This window comes from Dermacentor andersoni, chromosome 1 (genome assembly GCF_023375885.2).
Source record: "Dermacentor andersoni chromosome 1, qqDerAnde1_hic_scaffold, whole genome shotgun sequence".
In the NCBI taxonomy this organism is placed as follows: domain Eukaryota; kingdom Metazoa; phylum Arthropoda; class Arachnida; order Ixodida; family Ixodidae; genus Dermacentor; species Dermacentor andersoni.
Genome location: NC_092814.1, coordinates 283330980 through 283354717, shown reverse-complemented (window position 1 = coordinate 283354717; position 23738 = coordinate 283330980). Strand labels below are relative to the sequence as shown.

The window sequence follows — 23738 nt, the reverse complement described above, 5'->3', positions numbered from 1 at the left end:
TAAAGACTGTTTTCTGCTATGACTTTTCAGTGAGAGAGAGAGAGAAAAAAAAAAGACGGAAGTTTGTTGTTTGCCGCCAGGTGAACATCACTTCGTTTTCATTGGCTATGGCCTATGGCGTCATTTCCGCTTTGTAAAGGCGTATTTTTTCGAATGGTTTAAAATATGTGCGTGAGCTACTATAACCCTGTGACCATGACTGTAACAGCTTAAGAATATATATATTTTCCTGCTGCTTGTGCTGGACAACTCAAGCCCGTTGTAACCGCAATAGCTTGTTTGTGTGCACGTTTTAGTTAAGCTAGGGTTACCCCACTTCAGTGCATCTCGAAGAAAAGGCTGTTGGCGCGCGCGCACCGGCGGTTCGTTTTTGACGTTCAGGGATCCCAAAAACTATGCCAGAAAAACCGACGATGGACGATTTAGACGAGCAATATATTCTACTCGAGACTATAGGTTCAGGTAGGTGGCCTGCATGCTCAACCAAATATTCATGGATTTTGATGTGTTACGCGCGCTCGTCTGGGCATTCTCACGGGGTGTGCGCGACGTTCTTTCTTTGCAGGCGGTTTCGCAAAGGTAAAGCTTGGCCTCCACATCCTGACAGGCGAAAAAGTTGCTGTAAAGATAATGGACAAACGTTCTCTTGGCGTAAGTATCCTTTAAAGGGCTGTAGTGTTTCGAGAATACTCTGTAACATGCGATTTACAACGTCATGATGTAGGAGGACTTGCCACGAGTGAAGCTGGAGATAACAGCGCTGAAGGATCTCAGTCATCAGAACATCTGCAAACTCTACCAAGTGATTGAAACAAGCACCAAAATATACCTTGTTCTAGAGGTGAGCCTTTGTGGAAAAACCTTATGGGTGAAATCTAGAGGAAAGTCACTGAGGACAGATTATAGATCCGATGCGGGTAATTTGATATCCAAGTTCAATCCGAGTGTTGCCCTCTTTCACTCGCATTGCTTCTACAGCAGTGTCGTGTTCATTAAAAATGCGATTAGCATTTTTGACAACTTAACCCAGTTTGCTGTCTGTCTATCATCGGCTAACCTCTTTCATACCTAATTGGGTCACTGTAATTCCTGGTCTATGGGCAGGGCATCAGGCTGCTGCGCTAAAAGAACTGAGTTTGAGACCCACTGTCCGGTCAACATGGGTCATTGGGTATGTGACACGGGGCATGCGTGCTGAGCACGAGGTCGCGGGATCGAATCCCGGCCACGGCGGCCGCATTTCGATGGGGGCGAAATGCGAAAACACCCGTGTACTTAGATTTAGGTGCACGTTAAAGAACCCCAGGTGGTCGAAATTTCCGGAGTCCCCCACTACGGCGTGCCTCATAATCAGAAAGTGGTTTTGGCACGTAAAACCCCACAATTTTTTTACGGGGCATGCGCCACTCTTCAATTAACCTCTTTCACAACAACTTGGGTATGTGCTGCTCTTCAATGTGTCACTGGGGGTCTGGTGCTCTTGATATTGATCATCATGCCATATAATATTACACACCCATCGTACGATAATTTAATGCCATCGTAATGCCAATTGCATTAATTTCACCCCTTCTATCCAAAGGATGAATGTGCTGCAAGCTTTAAAACTATTTTTTGGCTATCATATGCTTTCCAGCTTAGTATGACGTTTCTGAAATTTCTTGCTTTTGCTAAAATGACATTCTTGTAGTATTCTTGCAGGCTGAACTTGTGCCGGCTTAATGCTTAATTCACTATGTAATTCTCATATGTAAACATTTGCATGTGTGTGTGTGTTTGTATGTGCACCTGTAAGATCACTTATTTTTGTCACTCTGCTGAGCATGGGTGTGCTTGCTAATGCCATCAAGGGATCGAATCCCGGCCACGGTGGGGATGAAATGATGGGGGCGAAATGCAAAAGCATCCATATACTTCGTTTTAGGTGCACGTTAAAGAAGCTCAGGTGATCAGAATTAATACGGAGTGCCCCACTACGGTGTGCCTCATGATCAGATCATGATTTTGGCACATAAAACCCTATAATTGAATTTTTTTAATGCCATCAAAAACAGTGATAAATGTGGCATGCTATATATTTAACTTTGCTAAGAGCATTATGAGGTATTTTGGACTCTTAAGGTACTGTTTAGTTTAACAGTGCGCAAGTGCTGCTGTGTTGTGCAATCACAAGCTTTCATGGAAAGGACATGGATAACTTCAACGTATATGAAGCTTTATTTTAAAACTTGTATAATCTAAACTTGCCAGAAAATGTTTTGCAAAACTTTTTCCATGCAGCTTCTATTTTTTTTTTTTTCACCTGAGACGGAAACAAGGTCTTTTTTGGATACTGTGTTAATCAACTGTGTATTTGTAGGAATGTGTGAAGACGTATTCTTCAAACACATTTCATTTCTGTAACATACCCATTGTGGTTAACAGCTGTGATGTTCCACTACCTGTCACTAGTGTCAGCATTTCAACGCTCACATGAAGTGCTCTTATTCATTGGTGTTAAAGCGCATAAGTGTGCATGTGTTAAGATTCTTGCTCTCAGTAAAAAAAAAAGAAAGGGGGGAGGGGAGGGGGAACCTCAGGCAGTGGAAATTGATCTGGAGCCTTGAAACTGCATTGCATTTTAAGATATAGGTACATTTTGTCACAGTCAAATAGATACATATGGCTTAGCTGATAACTTGAATTACTGAATTATTCACCTGACACAGAGTTCATATTTTTCTCCAAGTATTGCCCTGGAGGCGAACTGTTTGACTACATTGTTGAAAAGGAACGGCTAAGTGAAGGGGAGGCAAGACACTTCTTCAGGCAGATAGTCTCAGCTGTGGCATACATTCATTCCCAGGGATACGCACACCGAGATCTTAAACCGGTAAGTGTACTGTTGTGTCTTGACAGGTTGCTCTCAAATAATAGCAAACAAGTTGCTATCTTTTTTTATTTAAACTTTTGCTACTCGGAATTACACTTTCCTTTTTGCCTGAAAACAAACCTGACAGCATTGCTGTCATGGACTGCACTTGCTACCAGAGAAGATACAATACTGTGCTGTGGTTAGGCAACCATGGTTAGCCTTAGCATGGTATTGTCCATGCATGCACCAAACAAGGATTGCTGGTGTGTGCATGGACACAAGAGAACTATGCATGAACAGCTAAATGGATGAACTTCGACACACATACACAAAAAAAAGTGAGTGAGAGGGGAAAAAAGGTGAGGTGTGCAGACAGGACACAAGAGAAGAGAAGTGGACAACACGAACGCCGACTATCAACTGAAGGGAGCACTGAGGTGAAAAAAGAAAGAAGACACAAAACTCATCTGCACATGCTCTGGAATGGTATCACCACGTATCAGTCGGGTACATGTGCCGGTCTACGTGAGAGATAGCTGTTAAGGCACTTAATCTCTTCCTCATGTAAAGTAATTGAAGGTTGACTCGCGCACGCACTTCCACCATTATAGATATGCCATGCCTCTACCATAAGACGTGCATCTTCGTTCTTGTGCCTGTACAATATTGTGCATTCATCTGACTCTGGCGTGCAGTTACAATCTTGGCCATGTAGGGAAAGATTAGAAGGCGATCCACTGGTTAACGACCTTTTATGTTCCATTAGCCTCTGATTGATACACTGCCCCATTCTCCCTGCGTAGAACTGGCCACAGCTAAAGGGAACTTTATAAACCACACCCACACGACAGTCAGTAAAACTGTTGTTCTTATTCTGCTTCCCAGGAAAAATATCTGTTCTTTTTTCGCCTTTCACCTGCTTATGGGTCTTCGCTGAGAAAAATAGTTTCTCGGCAAAGACCCATAAGCAAGAAATTCCTTTTCGTGCTATAGTGTCAGAGAAAGGGACGTGGCAGGTCTGTGTCGCTAGTTACCTACAGAACTGCTTAGCTTTACTAGTTTTTTCAGACCTCTTTTGCTTGCATAATTCTCTGGCACTAGTTCAGTATTTGAGAGAGGAAAATCCTGGTGATTGTACAACCTTTAGTATGGATATCGAAGACCTGTATTACTCCTTGCCGCATGAGGAGTTGCTAAATTCCGTAAATGAGTGCATTAAAGAACAAGTGCAAGAGTCTGCTTTTATTTTATTGACAGATGCGGTGTTTCCACGGGAGCTTTTCTAGAGATTCTTTCATTGTACTTAAAGTCGACGCTGATTGGGTGGAGAGATGGTGTGTTTCTGCAGAAATCAGGCATTTGTATTGGCTCAAAAGTTGCCCCTATTCTTAGCGCTATTTACCTGAGTAAGGTTGACAGCTGCTTAGATTCCGCTGCTACCTTAGTAAGTGAGCAATTTAAACTTTATGGAGGAGGTTTAAAGTTTACCAAGGAATTTCCTCAGCGACGCGTATTTCAGTTTCTAGACATTTCCATGGTCTTCGAACAAAAACACGTTTGTTGGCAGTACTCCCCAAGATCTTCGAAGCCGTTGTTAAACTTTCAATCCAAGCATTCCAAAGTAGTAAAAACGGAATTGCCATGTCGTGCCTTAAGTCTTCTCTCACCAGATCCTGCATGCGCAAAATGAGTGCCAGTTTTAATGCACAGGTCCGACACCTGTTGGAAACAGGTTATCCTAGCGTACCCGTGGCTACTGTGGCTGAGCGCCCAAAGAAATCTGTTTCGAGGGGAACGGACGTAATTACAGAAAGCAGTAATAGCAAAAAAAAGAGTAGTGGCTATTCCGTACATTCATTCAGTATCGCACAGGTTTAAAAAAGTGGCAAGTAGATGTGATGTTAATGTTGCTTTCACTGCTCCCAATAAGCTAGGTAAGATATGCGCTGCTGTGCAGAGGAAAACGGAGCAGGTAAACGGCAGAGAAAGAACAGATATTTGTCCAGTGAAGCACAATAAGAACAACAGTTTTACCGACTGTCATATGGGTGTGGTTTATAAAGTTCCCTTTAGCTGTGGCCAGTTCTATGTAGGGCAAACGGGGCGGTGTATCAATCAGAGGCTAATGGAACATAAAAAGTCGTTAACAGGTGGATCGCCTTCTAATCTTTCCCGACATTGCCAAGATTGTAACTGCACGCCAGAGTCAGATGAATGCGCAATATTGTACAGGCACAAGAATGAAGATGCGCGTCTTATGATAGAGGCATGGCATATCTATAATGGTGGAAATGCGTGCGTGAGTCAGCCTTCGATTACTTTACATGAGGAAGAGATTAAGTGCCTTAACAGCTATCTCTCACGTAGACCGGCACATGTACCCGACTGATACGGGGTGATACCATTCCAGAGCATGCGCGGATGAGTTTTGCGTCTGCCTTCTTTTTTCGCCTCAGTGCTCCCTTCAGTTAATAGTCGGCGTTCGTGTCATCCACTTCTCTTCTCTTGTGTCCTGTCTGAAGGCCTCACCTTTTTTGCATAATGAATCCTTACCAACTAGCTCAGTTTTCTGGCGTTCTGAGAGGGGAAGATACATGGCACAGAGATCATTATGAGTTGGCACACCTATGTAACAAACAGGGCGGTGGAGAAAAAATTAAAAAAAAAAAAGGAAAACAGGATATAACAATTGACCAATGGCTAAATTAAAAGTTGTAGGCTCACACATTTTTTTCCTTTTCTTTTTTGTAATACAGTGCAGGAGCTGGCATGCTTGTGCGGGTATATCCACTTTCATGAATTGCACACACTTCATAAATTTAATTGGCCTTGTAGCCATAATTACTTGAGATGTCAGTCATTTGCTGGGCATTGCAATTGCTAATTATTTTTGTTTGCTGCTGGCACAGATGTACTTTGGCTGCTTGCTGCTGTGCATTTCACTTTCACTTTATTTTCTCAAAGACCCCACTTGGGAGTATTACGTAAGGGGTGGGTTACAAATACTATGAACTACAAAGAATATCAAATGAACAACTATTATTAGGCGTAATGTGAGGCAAGTGCTTCTATGAAGGTAGATTGTCTGGGCATAGAAACGATGCTGTGCGTAGGGTCATTCCAGTCTTTGACTGTTAGAGCAACAAAAAAAAAAAGATGCAAAGGGGATAGTATGTACGTGTGGACCAGCTACGTTTAAGTAATGTCCTTTGCGATGGGATACGTGTGATGGTGGAAAGATATATGGTGCACGATTAAGTATGCTGTGGTAAAATTTATTAAATAATAAGCTGGCAATGAAACGGTGCTGGGAAAGGGTTTGTATGCCAGACTCTGCTTTTAATGAACTTACGCTGATACCATATGAAAAAGCGGAGGGAATGAACTGGATGGCAGGATTCTGAAAAGCCTCAAGGGCGCTGATCTCAAGGGCTGCTAGGATCTTGCACAGCACTACAGTCAACAATAGACGAAAAATGCAGTAGCAAATACTCCTCATAGGCAACATGTCTACATGCACCAGCAAATCACCTCGTCTGATTCTACCTTTGCTTCCTTCTTGGTACCCATATACCTGCCTTTGCCTTACTCAAATGCTTCCATGTTGGGAACCTTCTTGCTTTGGTGGGCGAGTTTTTTGTGGTGTGCAAATGATACTCGTGTCTGTGAAGGGATCACCCTGGCCATTTACTATGCACCTGCTCTTTGGGGCAGGGGTCAGAAAGATTCGTCTCCTAATCTCTTTTCAACCATATTATTCAGAGAAACCTTATCATGCATCGAAATGTAACACGACTCTGCACTGTAAAGAAATATGAGTTCCTCACAAAGAAAGCTTCTTAGTTATAGAAAACTTTGTCCTTCTGATTCCTGTGATGCATCTTTTTGGACAGTGTCATGCTGGTGTTGTCGCACATTTTGAATTGGACAATTTGAAGGATGTTAAATTCTTGTGCATTGCGTTAATTGATGTTTCATGTCATGGTCACTGTGTTGACAGCATGTTATTTAGCAAAAAAATAAAGTGACAAACATTTTATAACAATATTTCTTGAAATTTTTTAGCTGGTGTTTTTGTCATCCAAGATAACAGTGCTGCCCTTTCTGATCATGGAGCATAATTTAAGATGTTTGAGGTTTTATCAGTTATACCATGCTGTGACTCTTAATATGTGAAACACGGACCAGGGCTCACAAACAGAAATGCACTTTAATTCCACTCGACTGTCATCAGATGGATTATTTCTACAATTCAATTAAACAACAATTGACTTCTAGTATGCCTTCTCTGGCTTCACTGTCCGTCACTTTGTGTGGTTGACTAGTGTAGTTTCTAAGTGTACATCATGTGTGTTTATGTATGTCGGCACAGTGCTATGCCGGCTTAATTGTTCTTTTGCATATAGGAAAACCTCCTCCTGGATGAGAACCACAACTTGAAGCTTATTGATTTTGGACTTTGTGCAAGGCCTAAGGTACAAAGCCCCCACCTGTGCATGGCATTTTGAGCAGTCAAGTTCATTGTCTTTCACAATATTTTTCTGCATGCTGGATACAAGTAGAACAAGAAACAAGTAAAGGTAGGGCTGTGGATACAACTTCTTTTGTCTAGCACTTTTATGTGAGCACATCTCACCGTCAGATTTCTGCTGCGTTGAGAGTACATCTGCACTGCCGCATCATTTCATTTACATGTTTTACTTGTAGACAATTACGGTGAAGTCTGCCTTTGTCTCTAGCTTTTTTTGCCCATTGCAAGGCGAAATTCTAGCCTAATCTTAGTGAGGCTAGACACATGCTAAATTTCGCATGGCTTCACTTGGGTCTGCTCTAATTTGACATGTACTTCACCTACCTTGCGCTGGTTTCACATAATTGGTTCTTAGGTTCGGTGCCCCTACAGTACTTGTCTAGTAATGCCTGAATACAACCAGCGGAACGAGTTGTTTGAGCAGCCAGCACTACGTGGCATCTTTTGTTTGCCACTTTTGTGTTCCCACGTTGCCACAGGCAGCTACCTCAAGCCCTCCTAGGTGGTCATCTTGTAAGCAAAAAAGCACTATTCTTCCTGTTATGGCTGTAGAGGAAAGGCTGGTAGTAGCTCAACATTTGAAGTAAAATTTTAATTCTAGTGTGAATGAGCAACCACATACAATCTGATAAAAAAAAGTAGAAAGGCCATCACTTTCATTGCCTGAATGAGTCAGCTCTCATGCATTGACATCCCATTCAGTGACATTTGTGCGAAGTTAGACAAAGGTTAATCTTTGTCCTAACTTAGACCTGTCTTTTATTTAAAAAAGCATACTTTCCAATTTCTAAGTACTAACTGTTGGGCATGTTGGGCATCTTTGAGCATACTTGCCAACTCTCTCAAATTTGCCATAAAGTTCATGAATTTGGGCTTGCTTTATGATACTGTGATATGGTGATTTTGTGTCAAGTTAAAAAATACAAGTGCTGTTTGTGAGAAGTTTCTCTTGTTGGTCTCCACACATTCCATTGATGGAAAGTCTTCCCATGGTAGAAATATGCAAGAGGTGCGAGGGTGCTTACTTTGAGCAAGTTTATACGTACAGATTCTCAAAGTAGGTGACATTGGCAACACCAAGATAACTGAAGTCACTGTGATCTAAAACTGACGTGTTGCTTTCCACTATTTGCTGTGCCAAGATTGTTCCTGCTTTGTGCTGCACCTAAGAAACATATCTAATAAAGTGCATATGTACCTCTGAAAAGATGTGCGCTCAGGGTAAGCTTGAAAAAAATTGCATGCTATTCAACCCCCCCCCCCCCCCTCCCTCTGCAGAGTTTTACCAATACAGTTGATTCTCTTTACAACGGACCCTGATAATCTGCAAAAAATTGTCTGTTTTACCCGAAGTCCATAATATCCGAAACGCCTCACTTTAGAAGCTTTGGTCATGATATGTAACATCATTGCAAAGTGAGTGGCGAACGTCCAAAGTATATTTTTAAAAAAAGGAAAAAAAGTCAGTTTCGCCCGAAAGGCGAAGCATCTATTGCGATAGCAAATTAGTAGATGGCTATGCGAAGTAAAGATAGTAGTTTTATCGGCCGTATAAAGTTTTAAACATTAGCTTACTAACTAAATTAACAAGCAGCGTGTCACGCGTGCACAGGTAAACATGAACACATCTCGCTCGATGACAGCGGAAAGTCGCTGTCGAAACGTTGGAGTGCGGAAGTGCGGCAGCAACAGCGATCGAATTGACCTTTATGCTGTCTCTCGCTTCAACACTAACTAAATGTCGAAAGCACAGCGCATACGAAGCTACTGGCACTGGGCTCACTTTGTCCATATCACAGATCCCCTTGAAGATGAGGCCTGCGCGGGCGCGCACTTTGTCCACATCTCGGATTGCTTTCGAGATATGGCACCCACACGGGCGCACACTTTCTCCATATTGCAGATCGCTTTCAAGATACGGCGCCCACACCATTAAAGGGCCTCCAATCAGCTTTGGCCCTATTGAGCTGACAAGCGCAGAGCATGAAATGCATGATAACGATTGTGTCTGCAAAGTATTACATCACTACATGCCACGGAAAGATCAGAAATTTCCAGCCGAATGTTGCTTTCCCTTTTCCGGCCGCCACGCTCCAAGCCGGAGGATGACGTACACTAGTGTGCCTACATACACGTGTTTGCACTGTGACGTGTGACTTCGAGAATTATTCAAGGCAACATATGTTATTTGTGTAATATGTTGCTTGAATCGACGAATTAAAGCTTAGAAAATTAATAACACACAAACAGAATGTCTGCGTGTTCTTGTTTTACTTTGCACCGCAGCAAGAGAGATGTACTTCCGTTTCGTCTGCTTGTTCCCACATCGTGCAGTCCCATGCACAGACATCGAAACTCATTTTCTACTGTGTTCCAGCACGGGATCATGCTCTGTGATCCACTTGTGTCTGCCTCAGTATTCGTGTAGCACTGAATTATACGTATCGCTAGTCAGGTGTCCTCGTGCACTGCGCGAAAGACAATCGCAACAGCGTGCGCACGATGCTGTCAGCGGAAGGGCGCCGTGGCGCAGAACGCGCGCGAAAAAAAAAACTACGGCGGTGCCCGGGACATATGTGTCACGCAATCCAAACGTTCCGGTATGGGAGAATGCAGGGAAGGAATTTCGCTTGTTATGGCTAGCTAGATGGGGCATGTGGAGAGAGTATCTCACTTGGCAGTGGACCTCGGCTCCTGAAATCATGCATTCGCAACACTGAAACATTTCTATCTCGGCTATTAATGAGCAGATTTGAAAATGTTTCGCGACAGAATGCTTCCCGGAGGACACGTAACTTTCAGTGTATAGCCAAAATTTGCTATGGGGCCTGATGAGGGAGGGGCCCTTTAAAAGCGGACTTCGTTGCATTAATAAAATACAAAGAGCAAATTAAGGTTGAAATATGGTCCGTTATATCTGAAAGTTTGTTGTACGCAAGTCCGTTGTAACGAGCATAGACTGTATTAATTTCATGGGTTGGCAAGTATGAAAAAGTTGTAATACAAAAAACATGGCGCAGTAAGGACAAAGGAAAGATCGTGACAGGACAAGCACTGGTAGTGCTGAAGGCGCTTTTCCTGTCTCAACTTGTCCTTTGTGTTTACTGCGCTGTGTTTTCTGTATTACGATGAATAATCAACACACCCAAACCTATTCCCTTCTGATGAAAAAGTTCTAGCACTTACAGGTGTTTCACCGTGGCAACAGGAGTAATGTGTTCTGTATTTTTGAAGTGCATTGTGCATAATTGTAAATGAAGTGGCTTACTTTATGCTTTCCACATGGCAGCACTATTTTTTTGCTAACAATAATTTTGTTTATAATATTCGCTTCAACACTGAGCATACCTTAATAATTCTTAGCATTTGCTTTTCACTGGATTGGAGATGCCGGTGAATAACAAATAAATTTTACTAAAACATAACTGCAATCGCGCCAGCATGTGCATATGGATTTATAATGTGATACTTGCTGCTGAAGATGTTCGCAGGTTATAAAGGTCCCTTCTGTTGCAAATGGTTGATTATATCAGTCAGAATAGGGCTGAAAGCAAAGCATTGTTTGCGTATTAACATAGTGATACAAGCTTTTGTGGTTCTAAAGTGGAATGTACAGTGGTTCGGTGTACTGTGGCAGTGGGGGGAGTACTATGTTCAGAAAAATGGTTCTAAATTTATTACCAAGTGCTAAAACATTTCTGTATACCACTCTCTCTCTACTGAGCTCTTATTGGCTTGTAAAAAAACACAAATACTTTTCAAAAGAAATGCAGCATATCATATACTATCAAGGAAAAGGGCAATAAATGAGAACAGAAGGTAAAAAATTTCAGCATGTCTCATGCTCGAAGATATCAAAACTCATTAGGTGGCACTGTAAAGAACCTATATTCTATATATTGAGGTCTGATTTTGGCGATAAGGTTTTTTTGACACAGATGGCAGAGACTTAATAACTGAAGTCTGTGTTTTCATTGTTGGTGTTTACATGTCAAGCTCCTCTAGCTGACTGAGCAGTCTAGGACCTGAACCACTCTGCATTCGTATTGTGCCTCTGTTAAGGCACCCCAGTACAGAAGTTTGTATGCCTGTTGTATGGGAGCAGCCATGGTGGTGCACATGCAATGTGTAGTATCACTGGTGGTCGTGTGGCATCACTACAGCCCATTTCATTTGGGTCAGAGTTGGCCCTAGGTGCAAAATACATAGGGGATAGGTGGCAAAGCTTGCATTGTTTCAACTAACATGGCATAAAAAGGTCCACCCCATTCAGCCTTATGACAAACTAGCATTTTGAACATGTTAGCTGTTGTGGCTCTGAAGATGTGTGCTAGTTGGTCTGAACTGTGGGGGGGGGGTTGAATAGTGAAATTTCCTGATAGCATGTAAATATGAGAAAAATGACCTCTGAATATTAAACTTTGGTATAACAAACTTCAAGTTAACGAAATTCTCGATTTAACGAAGTTTTAACTTTCCATAACCTTTTGTCCATAGAACACCATGTATTTAGAACCTCAATATAACGAAGTGTGTCTGTGTGCGATTTCAATATACCGAAATTTCACTGCTGCCTCAAAGGAATATTGAGACAATAAATGGAAACTTCCGCAGAAGCAGATGGTTGAATGATTAAATTACAAGCGGCTACTTGCAAACGCACCTCTCAAATCGCGCGCCGCGCAACAAAAGTGACCGCCGAAATGGCACTGCATCGTGTTCCGTATAAACTCCAAGTGCAATAAGATTGTATCGCTCCCTGCACACTTTGTGCTTTAGGTGTGAGTGAAAGTTTGCGAGGGTGAGACAAAAAAAAGATGGTGGCTTGACGAGTGCCGCCTCCCCGTGCCAGAAAAGGGAAAGAAGGGGAACGGAACGAGCTCGTGGTAATGCAATGAAGCACATGCGATGAGGCGGGGCGGGAGTTGGCGTGCATGGCTGTAAGCACGACTGAGCGCATATGCAGCTGCGCACCCTGTTTTAGAGTGAGTGTGGGTGCGCAGCTGCCCACACTCACCTCGTTTAATTCATACCGCCGAGAAGATATCGTCGACATAAGTGGCATGAAACCGTATCATTTGTCGCCGACTCCCAAATGTATCTAAATGAATTGTTTTATCATTCAAGTTTGCTTTTTTCGATTGCCCGAAATTCTGTAGCCGCTTTCCATGTAAGGAAAATCTATCTGCACCTGTACTTATTTGCATAAAAGGCCAAATTTCAATAGAATGAAATTTCGATATAATGAAGCAAATTACCAATTTTAGACTTCGCTATATCGAGGTTTAACTGGTTTAACGGTATAAAGTTTGCATGGAGTGGGGTTGATAAAAAAGAATAGCTTATTTTCTATATTTGATACATGCATGCTGAGATCTGTTCGCAACTAGACATCCAGCCAACTGAGGTGCTTGTATATGACAAGTGGTTTCAGTTGTCTAGTGTGCCATGACAATGATAGTAATGAAACAAGGGAACAGCACATGACCACATGCATTTAGATTGTTGTGTTTGTTGAAGGAGAGAAGTGCATTGCCCCATGGTACTGTACATTGTTTTTAAAAGATACAAACATGGCGAGAGTGGGAAAATATGCTTCATTGAAAAATGCGTCCTTAAACCTTACGCAATCTCCAGCACTATGTGCACAAGAAGACTGCACACGTGAACCCACCAGCTATCTAGGCTCACCCAGTTAGCCTTTGCATCTGCTGCAGATTACCTCCAAGATAGGATGTGCAGTTCTCGTACACGCTGAGCTGTGCCATCAGCCATGCACATCCAAGCTAGAGGAAGAGATGCATGCTCACCTAATCCCCTTGTCTTGAGAATGCACTAGAAGAAGGCACCCATCAAGCCACCATTCTCCTTGGCTCTCCCTCACACTTTTCCTCGCATCTACAGTGCACGTTGTGTGGGACATGAGAGGGTCTTATCATACTTGGACATTATATGGAACATCATAGCGAGAGAGTCTTGTGTTTAGTACTAGTACTGTTACTTGCATTGATCAGATGCTGCTCCACTTCGGCGGCAGCTCTCTGTCATGTGGTGCACGATTCGCGAGGTGCATCCTTGGATCTGCACCCACACCAGTTTTCATTTATTGCCTCAGTGTTATTCCTGTGAGGGGGAATTTTGTTCTATTGAAATTGTATATCAATGCACTCAGTCATATTGGGATCAAAATACATTGTATTCTATGGACAAGTTTTAACTGTTATATCGAGAATTTCATTATATTGAAGTTTGTTACATCAAGGTTTACATGTATTTGCACACTCCTAGCCTGAACAATTTACATAGGGAAAAAGGTGTCTCAACACCAGTGCATGCTTATTTATAACTGTTATGATACTGGTTTTATTTGGCTGCTCCTGAATTTTGTGGGCTTCCTGAAAAGAACACATTTTTGCTTCTTTATCATCACAGGGGGGAATGGCTACAAACTTGGAGACATGCTGTGGGAGCCCTGCATATGCTGCGCCTGAGTTAGTCATGGGCCAAGAGTATATTGGGTCCATGGTGAGAGCCCATCAATTGCATTTTGGCTTTACGCAGTTTACCCTTAATTTTTTTTTTCTGTGCTTTATTGTGGTGGTGGCATAGTGGCTTTGGCATTGTGTTGCTAAGTCCAAATGCGTGGGATCAAATCTTGGCCACGGCGGCCGCATTTCGATGGGGGGGATACAAGAATGCCCAGGTACTGTGCATTGGGTGCATGTTAAAAAGAGATGAGGCACTTCAAAACACATTTTCATTTTTTAAACAATTTGAATGAAATTAGCATGGTTCATGTATTTTTACCAGCTGATCTAAAGAATTCGATTTTTTTCTATGATAAATACTTTTTATGATATCCAAAAGAGGATAGTCTTCGTTTAGTGTCTAATTAGCTAATTAACAGCAACTTGCACGGCAACGTTCAGCACACAAAATCAATTCTGAATGTTCATAGTGTGTTGTAAGCTATAAATCGTTGCTTTAGGCCATTTTGAACCGAAGTTATAGGTTGTCAAACTTAGTAAGAAAAATATCAAGTTGAGCATTCTTTATATTATCAAGGTGGGCATTTCTTATGACTTGCAACCAGGAGGAGGAGGATCGAAACTTACCCCCCTTTTCCACAGAACAGAAAGTTTCAGGAGGTGGGCTCTCAAAGAGCGACATGGATGAAAGGGAAACCTTCAATGTAAAAGCAAGGCGAGGGTTAGTGGAGGTTGGGGGGGGGAGGTATCATGGTGGTGATACTCGCCCATGCACAGAACATTGAGGCCTCATTCATGGCGTGCCTCTACCTCATTCCAGATCGTGTTAACTGTGACTGTTGAGAGGGGGGGATCAGCGCTAAAAATTTCGCACACAGTTATAGATAGGACGAGCGCATGCATAGAATTTAGGGGCATTGTCGCTCCCCACCAGGCCTTCGTGTCTTTGAAAAGCTTCTCATTTCTGGTACTTGACCAAATTGTCCACCACGCTGCACTGAAGAAAAGCATTTCGAAAATAAATATTGTGACTTGCTTGTCTAGGAAACGCATATTAAGCATCCCCCCCCCCCCCCTTATTTTTTCTTTTTCTTTCCCTTGTATGTGACTTCTATTATGTTAATAAACTTGAGAAGAGCTTGAGAAGCTGTTACAAATGAAAACAGGCCAAGAAAGAAAGACCTACAGAACACTGATTTAAGCACAGCAAAATAGATCCAGGATGGGGGTGCTGGGCCAGGAAAGGTAAGAAACTGCTACAACAAACAGGTGGGAGGGCAGGTCGATGGATGGCCTCGATGTCCATGCAGAAACAGAAATATAGGAATGTTAGTGGCCACCATACCTTTCAACAACCTGGTGAATGTTGAGTGCAACAGTAACTAACAGAACATAATTTTAAGAAGGGGAGTGGGGTTATGGATACGAGGACGGGGGTGAAGTGACGCACATGAAAGGCGTCAAGAACGAAGTTGGCGGATAATTATGGACATAGGGTGAGCGTATCTTCACTGCCCAATCGCTCAACACCAGACGGCTGTGGCCAGTCACCCAGCTGAGCCTCACCTACCCTGTCGTAACACGTGCTGCTTGCTGCAGCCCATCCTAACTAAATGTCTGCAATTTTCAGAATCTGTCGAAAGTGTTGTGTCTCTGCACTTTGTTAGGAGACACGACACTTTCAAATCTCTCGGAGCTACTGGTCCTTATTGTACTGTGAACTGCGGATGCCATAATTTTACTTATTTTACTGAGAACTATGGATGCCTTGCTTTGGACTGTCTGCGTAATCAATTTCCGAGTGTAGTCAAATACAACGAAACATTGTTAAACTGTAGTTGGCTGGAACTCGGAAAAGTACATACTACTAAACGCTAGTACTGTTAACCAAAATAGCATGAGATTGCCCGCTTACCTGTCAAAAACGGAACTCGGAGAGAGTGCAATGAAAGGGCAAAAACGTGCAGTAATAATTTACTTCGTGCAACAAAAAGTCTTGTTTTCGTTTCCTGCCGCGGTGACCTAGCAGCGACGACAGCGGCCTCAAACTCAAAGCTGCGAGCCAGCTTTTCAGCCAGCCCCCTCTTCTCGCCAAACACTCACATGGCAGATTCCTCGTTTGCGTTGCATATCCTCCGTGCACAGGCGCCGTAGCGCTGCAGAAGTTGCGGGGCACCCTTTTCATTCTGGGGTGCTGTTCTTGTCGCGACGATTGCATTCATGAGGCTCACGTAAGGCACAGCTTCTGCCACTGTCGGGCCTGGATGGCCTGTGCTGTCGCTTTCCATGTCGTCCTCATCACTGTTGTTAGGCGACACTGTGGCAACAACAGAGTCAATGATGGCGGAAAGTCGAACCTCGTAGCCGATATCTCGCGGTCGCAGCAGCGCTGGCAAGCAACTTCTTTGCATTCCAAATGCCACACACCGTAGTCAACGGTACATCCCTGTCACGTGCCACTGTTGATTTCTTTGTGCTACGTTCGATAGCACGAACAATGTCCAATTTTTCTTCTCTGCTGAGCACTCTGTGTTTTATCCGAGCTTCAGCATAACGCAAGTCCTAGCTTGCGTGACACCACAACCACGGCCACAACGCTCTCTGGCATGGCGCCAAAATGATGTTATTCTGATCTCTGAGGCTTGTTGTTCTGCTAGGCCGCCCAATGGGATGATGCTCCACCATGATTGCACGACAAAAAGTCTAAACGCTACGTGCTAACCCGATGCGTGCACAATAAGCTGGTACAGTTTATGCAGATGCAGAATGCATTACGTTCAACAGCTGCTGATTCGGAGATTGACTTTATACTTTTAAAACGAAACTACTGTTTGAGTGGGTACGGCTTAAGGTTTTTCTGTAACAATATGCGTCGCACAGTGGCGTAGTCAGAAATTTTGTTTGGGAGGGGACTCTCGTTAGAGCTCGGCCTCCTCCTTACAGAATTTGTCGAGGGATCAAATACATGAATAATAACTGCATTACCATTGCCAAAGATGCTGCAAACGAATTCTTGGATGCTACGCGCTTTCAAGACAAGTAAAATATGTATTTTTTCATGAAAGAATGTATTTGTATGTCCCAAAAATTGTGCCAGAAATAACTGATGTTAATGCTTCCATGATTTTTGTCTGTTTAATAAATAAAGAAAATATCACATGAACTTTAGAACTATATCAGTTCAAAACCAGCAAAGCAGTGTATACTGCTGATATGGTAAATGTAAAGGCCGTGAAATGAACAAGTTGAGGACAAATATTTTATTGAAACTTTATCATTCAAGGACTTCGTTTACATTTTTGTACATATGCAATGGCCAGGGGAAAATCTCAATGACGCTGTCCTTCGTTCCAATGCATTGTGCAGGAGCAGCTTTCACCGGTTGTGTATTGTAATTGCACCGAAATTATAGTCGCAACAGAGACTGTATATAAAAAGCAGGAGTTCTGCAAAATATACATTAGAAATGCGAAGATACAATGGAATACACAAATGCGAAGATAAAGCTTGATAAAGAGCAAAAAAGTGTCACAGGAAACAAAGTTCACTGCATGTATCCACAATACCTCGCAAGAAGATATTTAAATATACGTATAAGTCTTCAATAAATCTACGTATCTAAACAAAAGTCACTGTATACAGGCTGTTTCAGCTAACTTTAGCCAGAGTTTAAAAATATGCCGATGCACTCTAAGACGACGCGAGCAACTACATGCATCTTGCTCACTTTTGTATATAGTGTGTCATGCTACTTTTTGTATTCTGCTTAAGGAGATTTTTAGTCAAGATTAATTAACCAACTTCTGAAGTAACGAGGCTAGGAAAGACATCCCCCTTAGAAATTTGCAGAGTGGTTTGCAAAACATCCGAATAAACAGTTTCTCTATTTGTATCTATTAAGTATTAGTGTTTTTCAGCTTACTGCTGATGCCCGCGAAATACAAAACACCACATGACATGCCCGCTTGCGCGACGTGATTGCACTGCTCCCAAACGTTCCTCACACAAACAGCCATAGGCGCGCTGCCGCTTAAAAGGCGACAGGGCAGCGATTACGCCAGCGATGTGCTCCACTCGCAAAAGTTCGTTATAGCGATAAGCAGACGCAGTGGTTATCGCTTGTGCTGGCGAAAGCAACACCTCCGTCATTTCGCGATTGCTGTAAGCAAATTGAACATCCCTTAAAAACCTCAGTTTTCAGAAGGCTGAAAATGGTAGAATAAGAGTATCCTAAATTGCCAGCCACAGTCTTTCACTGAATTTACGTTTATTTTTCATGCGCTTTCACAGCAAGTGCTCGAAGAGGTCATCTTCTGCAACGATACAACACTGAGATCTTCTGAGAAGGCTTGCTGTCACTGCCTTGGGCACCGTCGGTGAAGTGCTGTGGCAGACTTCAGTTATCTTCTCCTGTAAGGCTTCTGGAGTCGTCGTCATCCATATATGTCATCCTTAAAGGGCCCCTGAAACGGTTCGGACAAATTTTGTAGACGCGTAAGGTACAGCTTAAGTAGAACATTCGCACCACAATTTAAGCGAAGCGTTACGTATTAATAGAGCTACAAGCGATTGCAAGTTACCTTCCTCCCTAGCCATGCTTTTCCTCCCCAACTCGTTCGCTGAGCCATCGAGGCTAAGCTCCGCCTTCACTGGTTCTGCGTCACGATGCGACATCACATCATCCACTTCCGGTTGTTTTGGAGCCCGCCTCCGCCCGCACGAAACCTCTCCGCTAGCCACTTGGCCGTCGACCCCAAGCGAAAGCTATCAAAGCAGCGTGCCTTGCGAGCATTCTGCCGCAACGCTGAACGTGTCTGGTATTCCGTTAACCACACACTAGCGGAACGTTTCGACGGAACGGTGGAAGCATAAACTCAAGCTGATGAAGGAGCTGATGAAGCGTAGACGTACATGAGCTGCCTGATCGGTCTCCATGGTCCAGTCACCCGTTGGCGCAGAGCTTAACCAGCCAAAGAAAGCTAATATTGCTCTAACCAAGTGTAAAACATTTTAAACATTTACAAAAACAATGTGTTAACAATTACACTCCTGCGAAAAATTTACACCAGCAGCAAAGAAGAATACATTTTGTTACTGCTACTGTGTCTGGTTGAACTCTATGCCACCAGGTGGCTGCACCGTGCAGACCATTCACATCTGCGCTTCTGTTCATCCCATGAAACTACACGCAAGGGGACACGGCCAGGCCCTGTCCCCTTTGCGCTTGTGTTTACTCTAATACCGGACTCGCGAAATGCTATTGTGTTAGTAATTTTCCGCTGTAAAGTGGCGGTTGCAATTGCGCAAATCCTGGCGCCAATCGGATAGCGGCAGTCTGATGCGCTGCAGCCAGTCCGCTCATCTACTGGCTTGCAGAGGGACACGATGTCGCAGCTTGACATATTGCCAGTCGCTACATTTGCAGTCCACAAAGCAACAAAGTCGAATCATGGCGCTCTCGAAAAGACAGCCCGACACTGACGGCGGAGCTCTCGTCAAAGACGGAGCACGTTGTAACACAAGCAGACGACGCTTGCTGTGTGCCGGAAGTGCTTAAGTGTACAGAAAGATTGTTCTTGTGCATTCCCTTTATGTTACTTTCTTTTTATAAAAACAAATGAACTAACATTCCAACTATTACGAACATCATTTCTTTACCATAAAGTTGGAAAAATTATCGATCACGCACCCTGGTCAGCCAATCAGATAGCTCGCCCCACTGACGTCATATGGGTGATTTGCGTCATATGTGTAGGGGCGGCTTAAAATTCCACCGTGCAGTGTGCTGCGATCGGCAGCGATGTGCATTTTTAAAACCTTATGATAAATTACACGCTTTACGCGGAGCACTTAGATGCGTCAATTAATGATCAGAAAGACCTACTCTAACGACTCAGTATGATTGTAGAAAATCGTCAAAATCGTTTCAGGGTTCATTTAATATAACCCTGTAAAAATAAGTCAAGAGGGTTGAGGTCGGGTGACCTTGCAAGCCACAGGACAGGCCTCTTTCTCCCTATCCATTGCCCCGGGAAGGTAACATCAAGCCGTGCTTGTGCTTGACTACAGCTGTGGGCTGGGGCCCCGTCATGTTGATACCATATTGCGTCAAGCTGGGCTAGTGGCATGTTGCAGCAGAAGTCTTCAACCGGCCCTCAGAGGAACTCGCTCACGTACCTCTTGCCGGTCAGAGTGTTGTTAAAGAACACTGGGTCAATGACTGTGCTGCCATATGTTCCTCACCAAATGTTAAAAGACCACTGATATTGGTGGCGGGATCTTCCTAGCCAGTGGGGATTTTGCTCACTCCAATAGTGTGCGTTGTGGATATTTACTTGGCAATTTCAGGAAAAGTTTGCCTCGTCAGTCCAGAGGACCTTAGTGAGAAAGTCATAATCCTGCTCCTCCTGAATCAAAATGCAATTCACAATGTCGAGTCTCTTTTGGAGACTCCTCCAGGCACTTGAATTGGACACACCGAGCTGTGCGCTCACGCTGCGTGTCCATTAGCCGCCATGAAAGACAAAACGTTGGAGCGAACCTCATTATTTATGACTGAAGCTCTCTGCCTCTTTCTTGTGAAGCTGCCAGTTTGCTTCAGCGACTCGTAGGTGTTGAATATTGTCATCAGGCTCGGTCGCGTACCTGAGTGCCAGCTTCAAAATATTCTTGCAGCCTGCCTTCTCTGTCTGCCTGCAGCTACTAGGGCAAGGATCATGTCTGCTTTTTTCTCGTTGGAAAAAGGCATCACGAAATTGTTTGCGCTTTAGCAGCCAATGCACGATAGTCTGTTTATCGCTGTCTGGAACTACCACCACCACCACGTCCGTCAGTCGCTTTACGCAGCGCAAGCGATAACGGTTGCTAGCTTAAATCGAACAGCCAACGCTTGCGTCGCTGCCCTGTTGCTTTTTAAGCGGCAGCACACCTATGGCTGTTTGTGCTCGGAACGCTTGGGAGCAGTGCAATCGTGATGCGCAAGTGGATGTCCTATTGTGTTTTTTTTTTTATTTCGTGGGCGTCCGCAGTAAGCTGACAAACATTAATACTTCATAGATAGCAAGACAGAAACTGTTTATTCGGACGTTTTGCAAACCACTCTGCAACTTTCTAATTGGAATTTTTTTCCTAGCTTCGTTTCTTCAGAAGTTGGTCAATTAATCTTGACTAATTATCTAATTAAACAAAATACGAAAAACAGCGTGACACACTGCATACATAAGTGAGCAACATGCATTTGGCCGCGTCGTCTTAGAGTGCATCGGCATATTTTGAAACTCTGGCTAAAGCTAGCTGAAACACCCTGTATAATGCATCAAACAAGGCAAATAAACATTTTGCTCAATCACAGATTGACAGACCGCAGAATCGTAAGGCCCACCTTCCCTCCCTCCACTACCCCCGATGCATCGTGCGCAATGGAAGGCGGCGCGGTTCCTCCCCGCTTTTCTCCGTTGCACACACAAAACTGACCCACCATCGTCGGCTCACCTCATCTCCCCTCCCCCCCCCCCCTACGCTTTCACTTGCACATACAGCATGCGGCGAGATGTTATCGCCCTTGGACTTCATACAGAACACGACGGTGACGACAGGAATACGCCTTGAGTGTCCATATAATTGCTATCCCAATAATACAATAGGAGTATCCGGCAACTGAAGATTCTCGTAGCTCATTACTTTCCGCAAAAGAAGTAACAAAATCGAACTTTCATCATGCGACAGTTTGCTGCACCACAACAATGCCTTTCTTTCGTTTCTTTTGTGGGGCGGGGGAATGGAAATGAAAAAACGCAAAGGAAAGCATGTTGGCCACAGTCTAATGCCTACTTTGGGCACGTAATGTGACTACCAAAGGAATATTCGACATGACGCACGTCCTTGTTTGCACGACGTCGAAGTGTGTTTTCACGCGCAAACGCACAGGGCGCTTGGAGGCCGTTGTTCTGATCTCAGGCTTGTTGTTCTGACGGGCCCGCCCGCCTGATGAGGACGATGCACCGCCGCGATTGTGTGACGAAAAGTGGAAACACTACTTGTCAACCAATACGTACGCAATAAGCTGGTACAGTTTATGTGGATACAATACGCATTGTGTTCAATGGCCGCTGAGTCAGGGATTTGACTTTACTACTTTTCAAACGAAACTACTCTTTAAGTGGGTGCGGTTTAACGAGGTATTACTATCTCTAAGTAGCAAACGTAATTTTAGTGCAGCTGGCTACATACTCCAAGAAAGGAAGACCTGCTTGAAGCCGGAGAGCCTGGACAACCTGCTGTTTTTGCACAAAGATATATAGATTTTTGCCTTTTGCTGGCCTTTGTACTGTCCTATTCTTGGGGCATCGTTTTCAGATGCAGTCTTTTTGCATCACTGCATGTTATTTTAGGTGTATTTTCTATCTTTATTTCATAAGAAAGGGAGCAACCTTTTATCTGGGATAGCCTGAAGCATAATGTGTGACAGCTTGATTATATAATTTATGTTGTATATCGTCATTACGTTTTCATGTCGAAGCTGGAATATGAAAGATTTACATTTCATCTGCTTTTGCTTGCTGCAACCAATTATTAATCAAGAGCCTCTTTTAAGAATTTTTGTAATTATTGTTTCCAACGTGAAGTGTAGACAAGAGCATTAAAGAGAATGCCCTGGATTTGTTTCTATCCACTTTTTCATGTGTTTTGTTTTCACGTTTTTTAATGTTTTATTGTCATTATACTTTTATTGAACTAATGACATTACATGCATCACATAAGCAAATTACTCGTTTATATTCTGGCGTATTATGTGCCAAAACCGCGATGTGATTATGAGGCGCAATGTAGTGGGGACCCTATTTTGACCACCTGGAGTTCTGTAACATGCACCTAAGTCTAAGTACGCCGGTGTTGTTGCATTTCGCCCCCTTTGAAATGCAGCTGCCTGAAATTAAACCCGCGTCCTATAGCTTAGCAGCGCAACAGCTTAACCGCTAACCTACCACCCCGGGTAAAGCAAAATTTCAGTGCATGTACACACCAGATTTTCCATTTGATCGCCCACTACAAAGGGCAACCAATAATAATGATCATCAACAACAAATTTCCTCCAGCGTGCCCATGCCCGGGCTGGGCCTGGTAATGCACACACCAGCCCTGGCTAATCTTAGTAATAAACATCTGGGCCCGGGTTTGGAACCACAGGCCCCGGCTGGGCTAGGTCATGTCAGGCTCATCACAAACAAAGCTAACCGCACCCTTAGCTATCTACGATGTAATATTGCACTTTCCCCGCCCTCCGTTAAGTTATTAGCCTATCAATCTCTTGTAAGACCTAAGTTGGAAAGTGCATGCACGATCTGCGACCCTCATAAACACAACCTTAGCAAGACACTCGAGTCGGTACAAAATCGTGCAGCCAGATTCTTCTTTTCTGACTACTCATATCAAACAAGTGTCGCTCAGTTAAAATTAAAGGCTAATCTTCCTAAACTAGATAGGCACTGCAAAACATTCAGACTTTGGCTTTATCATAAGCTCTACCATACCCTCCCTCCTGACAACACCCTTATCAAACCAGCATACAGGCTTCCAAGCCGTATCAGCCACCACAAAGCAGTTTACCCGCCACATGCTCCGACAACTGCTCATCTTCATTCCTTCTTTTTTCAAACGGCCATCGATTGGAAAAATCTTCCAGTCAGCGTCATTATTCATGATGATCCTATGCATGTTAGGTCACCATTGAATTACTTGCCTGATTGCGTCATCTGCTCATATTATCTGTAGTGTCCTTCTAAACGTGTTTTTGTCGACATCTTAATATGTTTATCGAGATGTCTGCCTGTTTTTACTTACGTGTTCCCTACCTAGAAAAATGTTA

At 43.4% G+C, this 23738-nt stretch overlaps 1 protein-coding gene across 1 annotated transcript in view; it reads left to right on the top strand.

Moving 5' to 3' along the window:
* The first annotated feature begins 130 nt into the window (after positions 1-130).
* Positions 131-23738, top strand: part of LOC126547730 (maternal embryonic leucine zipper kinase-like) — a 150665-nt gene continuing 127057 nt past the window's right edge. Inside the window, exons 1-6 of the mRNA XM_050195690.3 lie at positions 131-462; positions 566-651; positions 725-841; positions 2729-2872; positions 7261-7329; positions 13818-13910. Coding sequence (XP_050051647.1) covers positions 396-462; positions 566-651; positions 725-841; positions 2729-2872; positions 7261-7329; positions 13818-13910 — 576 coding nt within the window. The 5' untranslated portion in view covers positions 131-395. The remainder of the gene's footprint in view (positions 463-565; positions 652-724; positions 842-2728; positions 2873-7260; positions 7330-13817; positions 13911-23738) is intronic.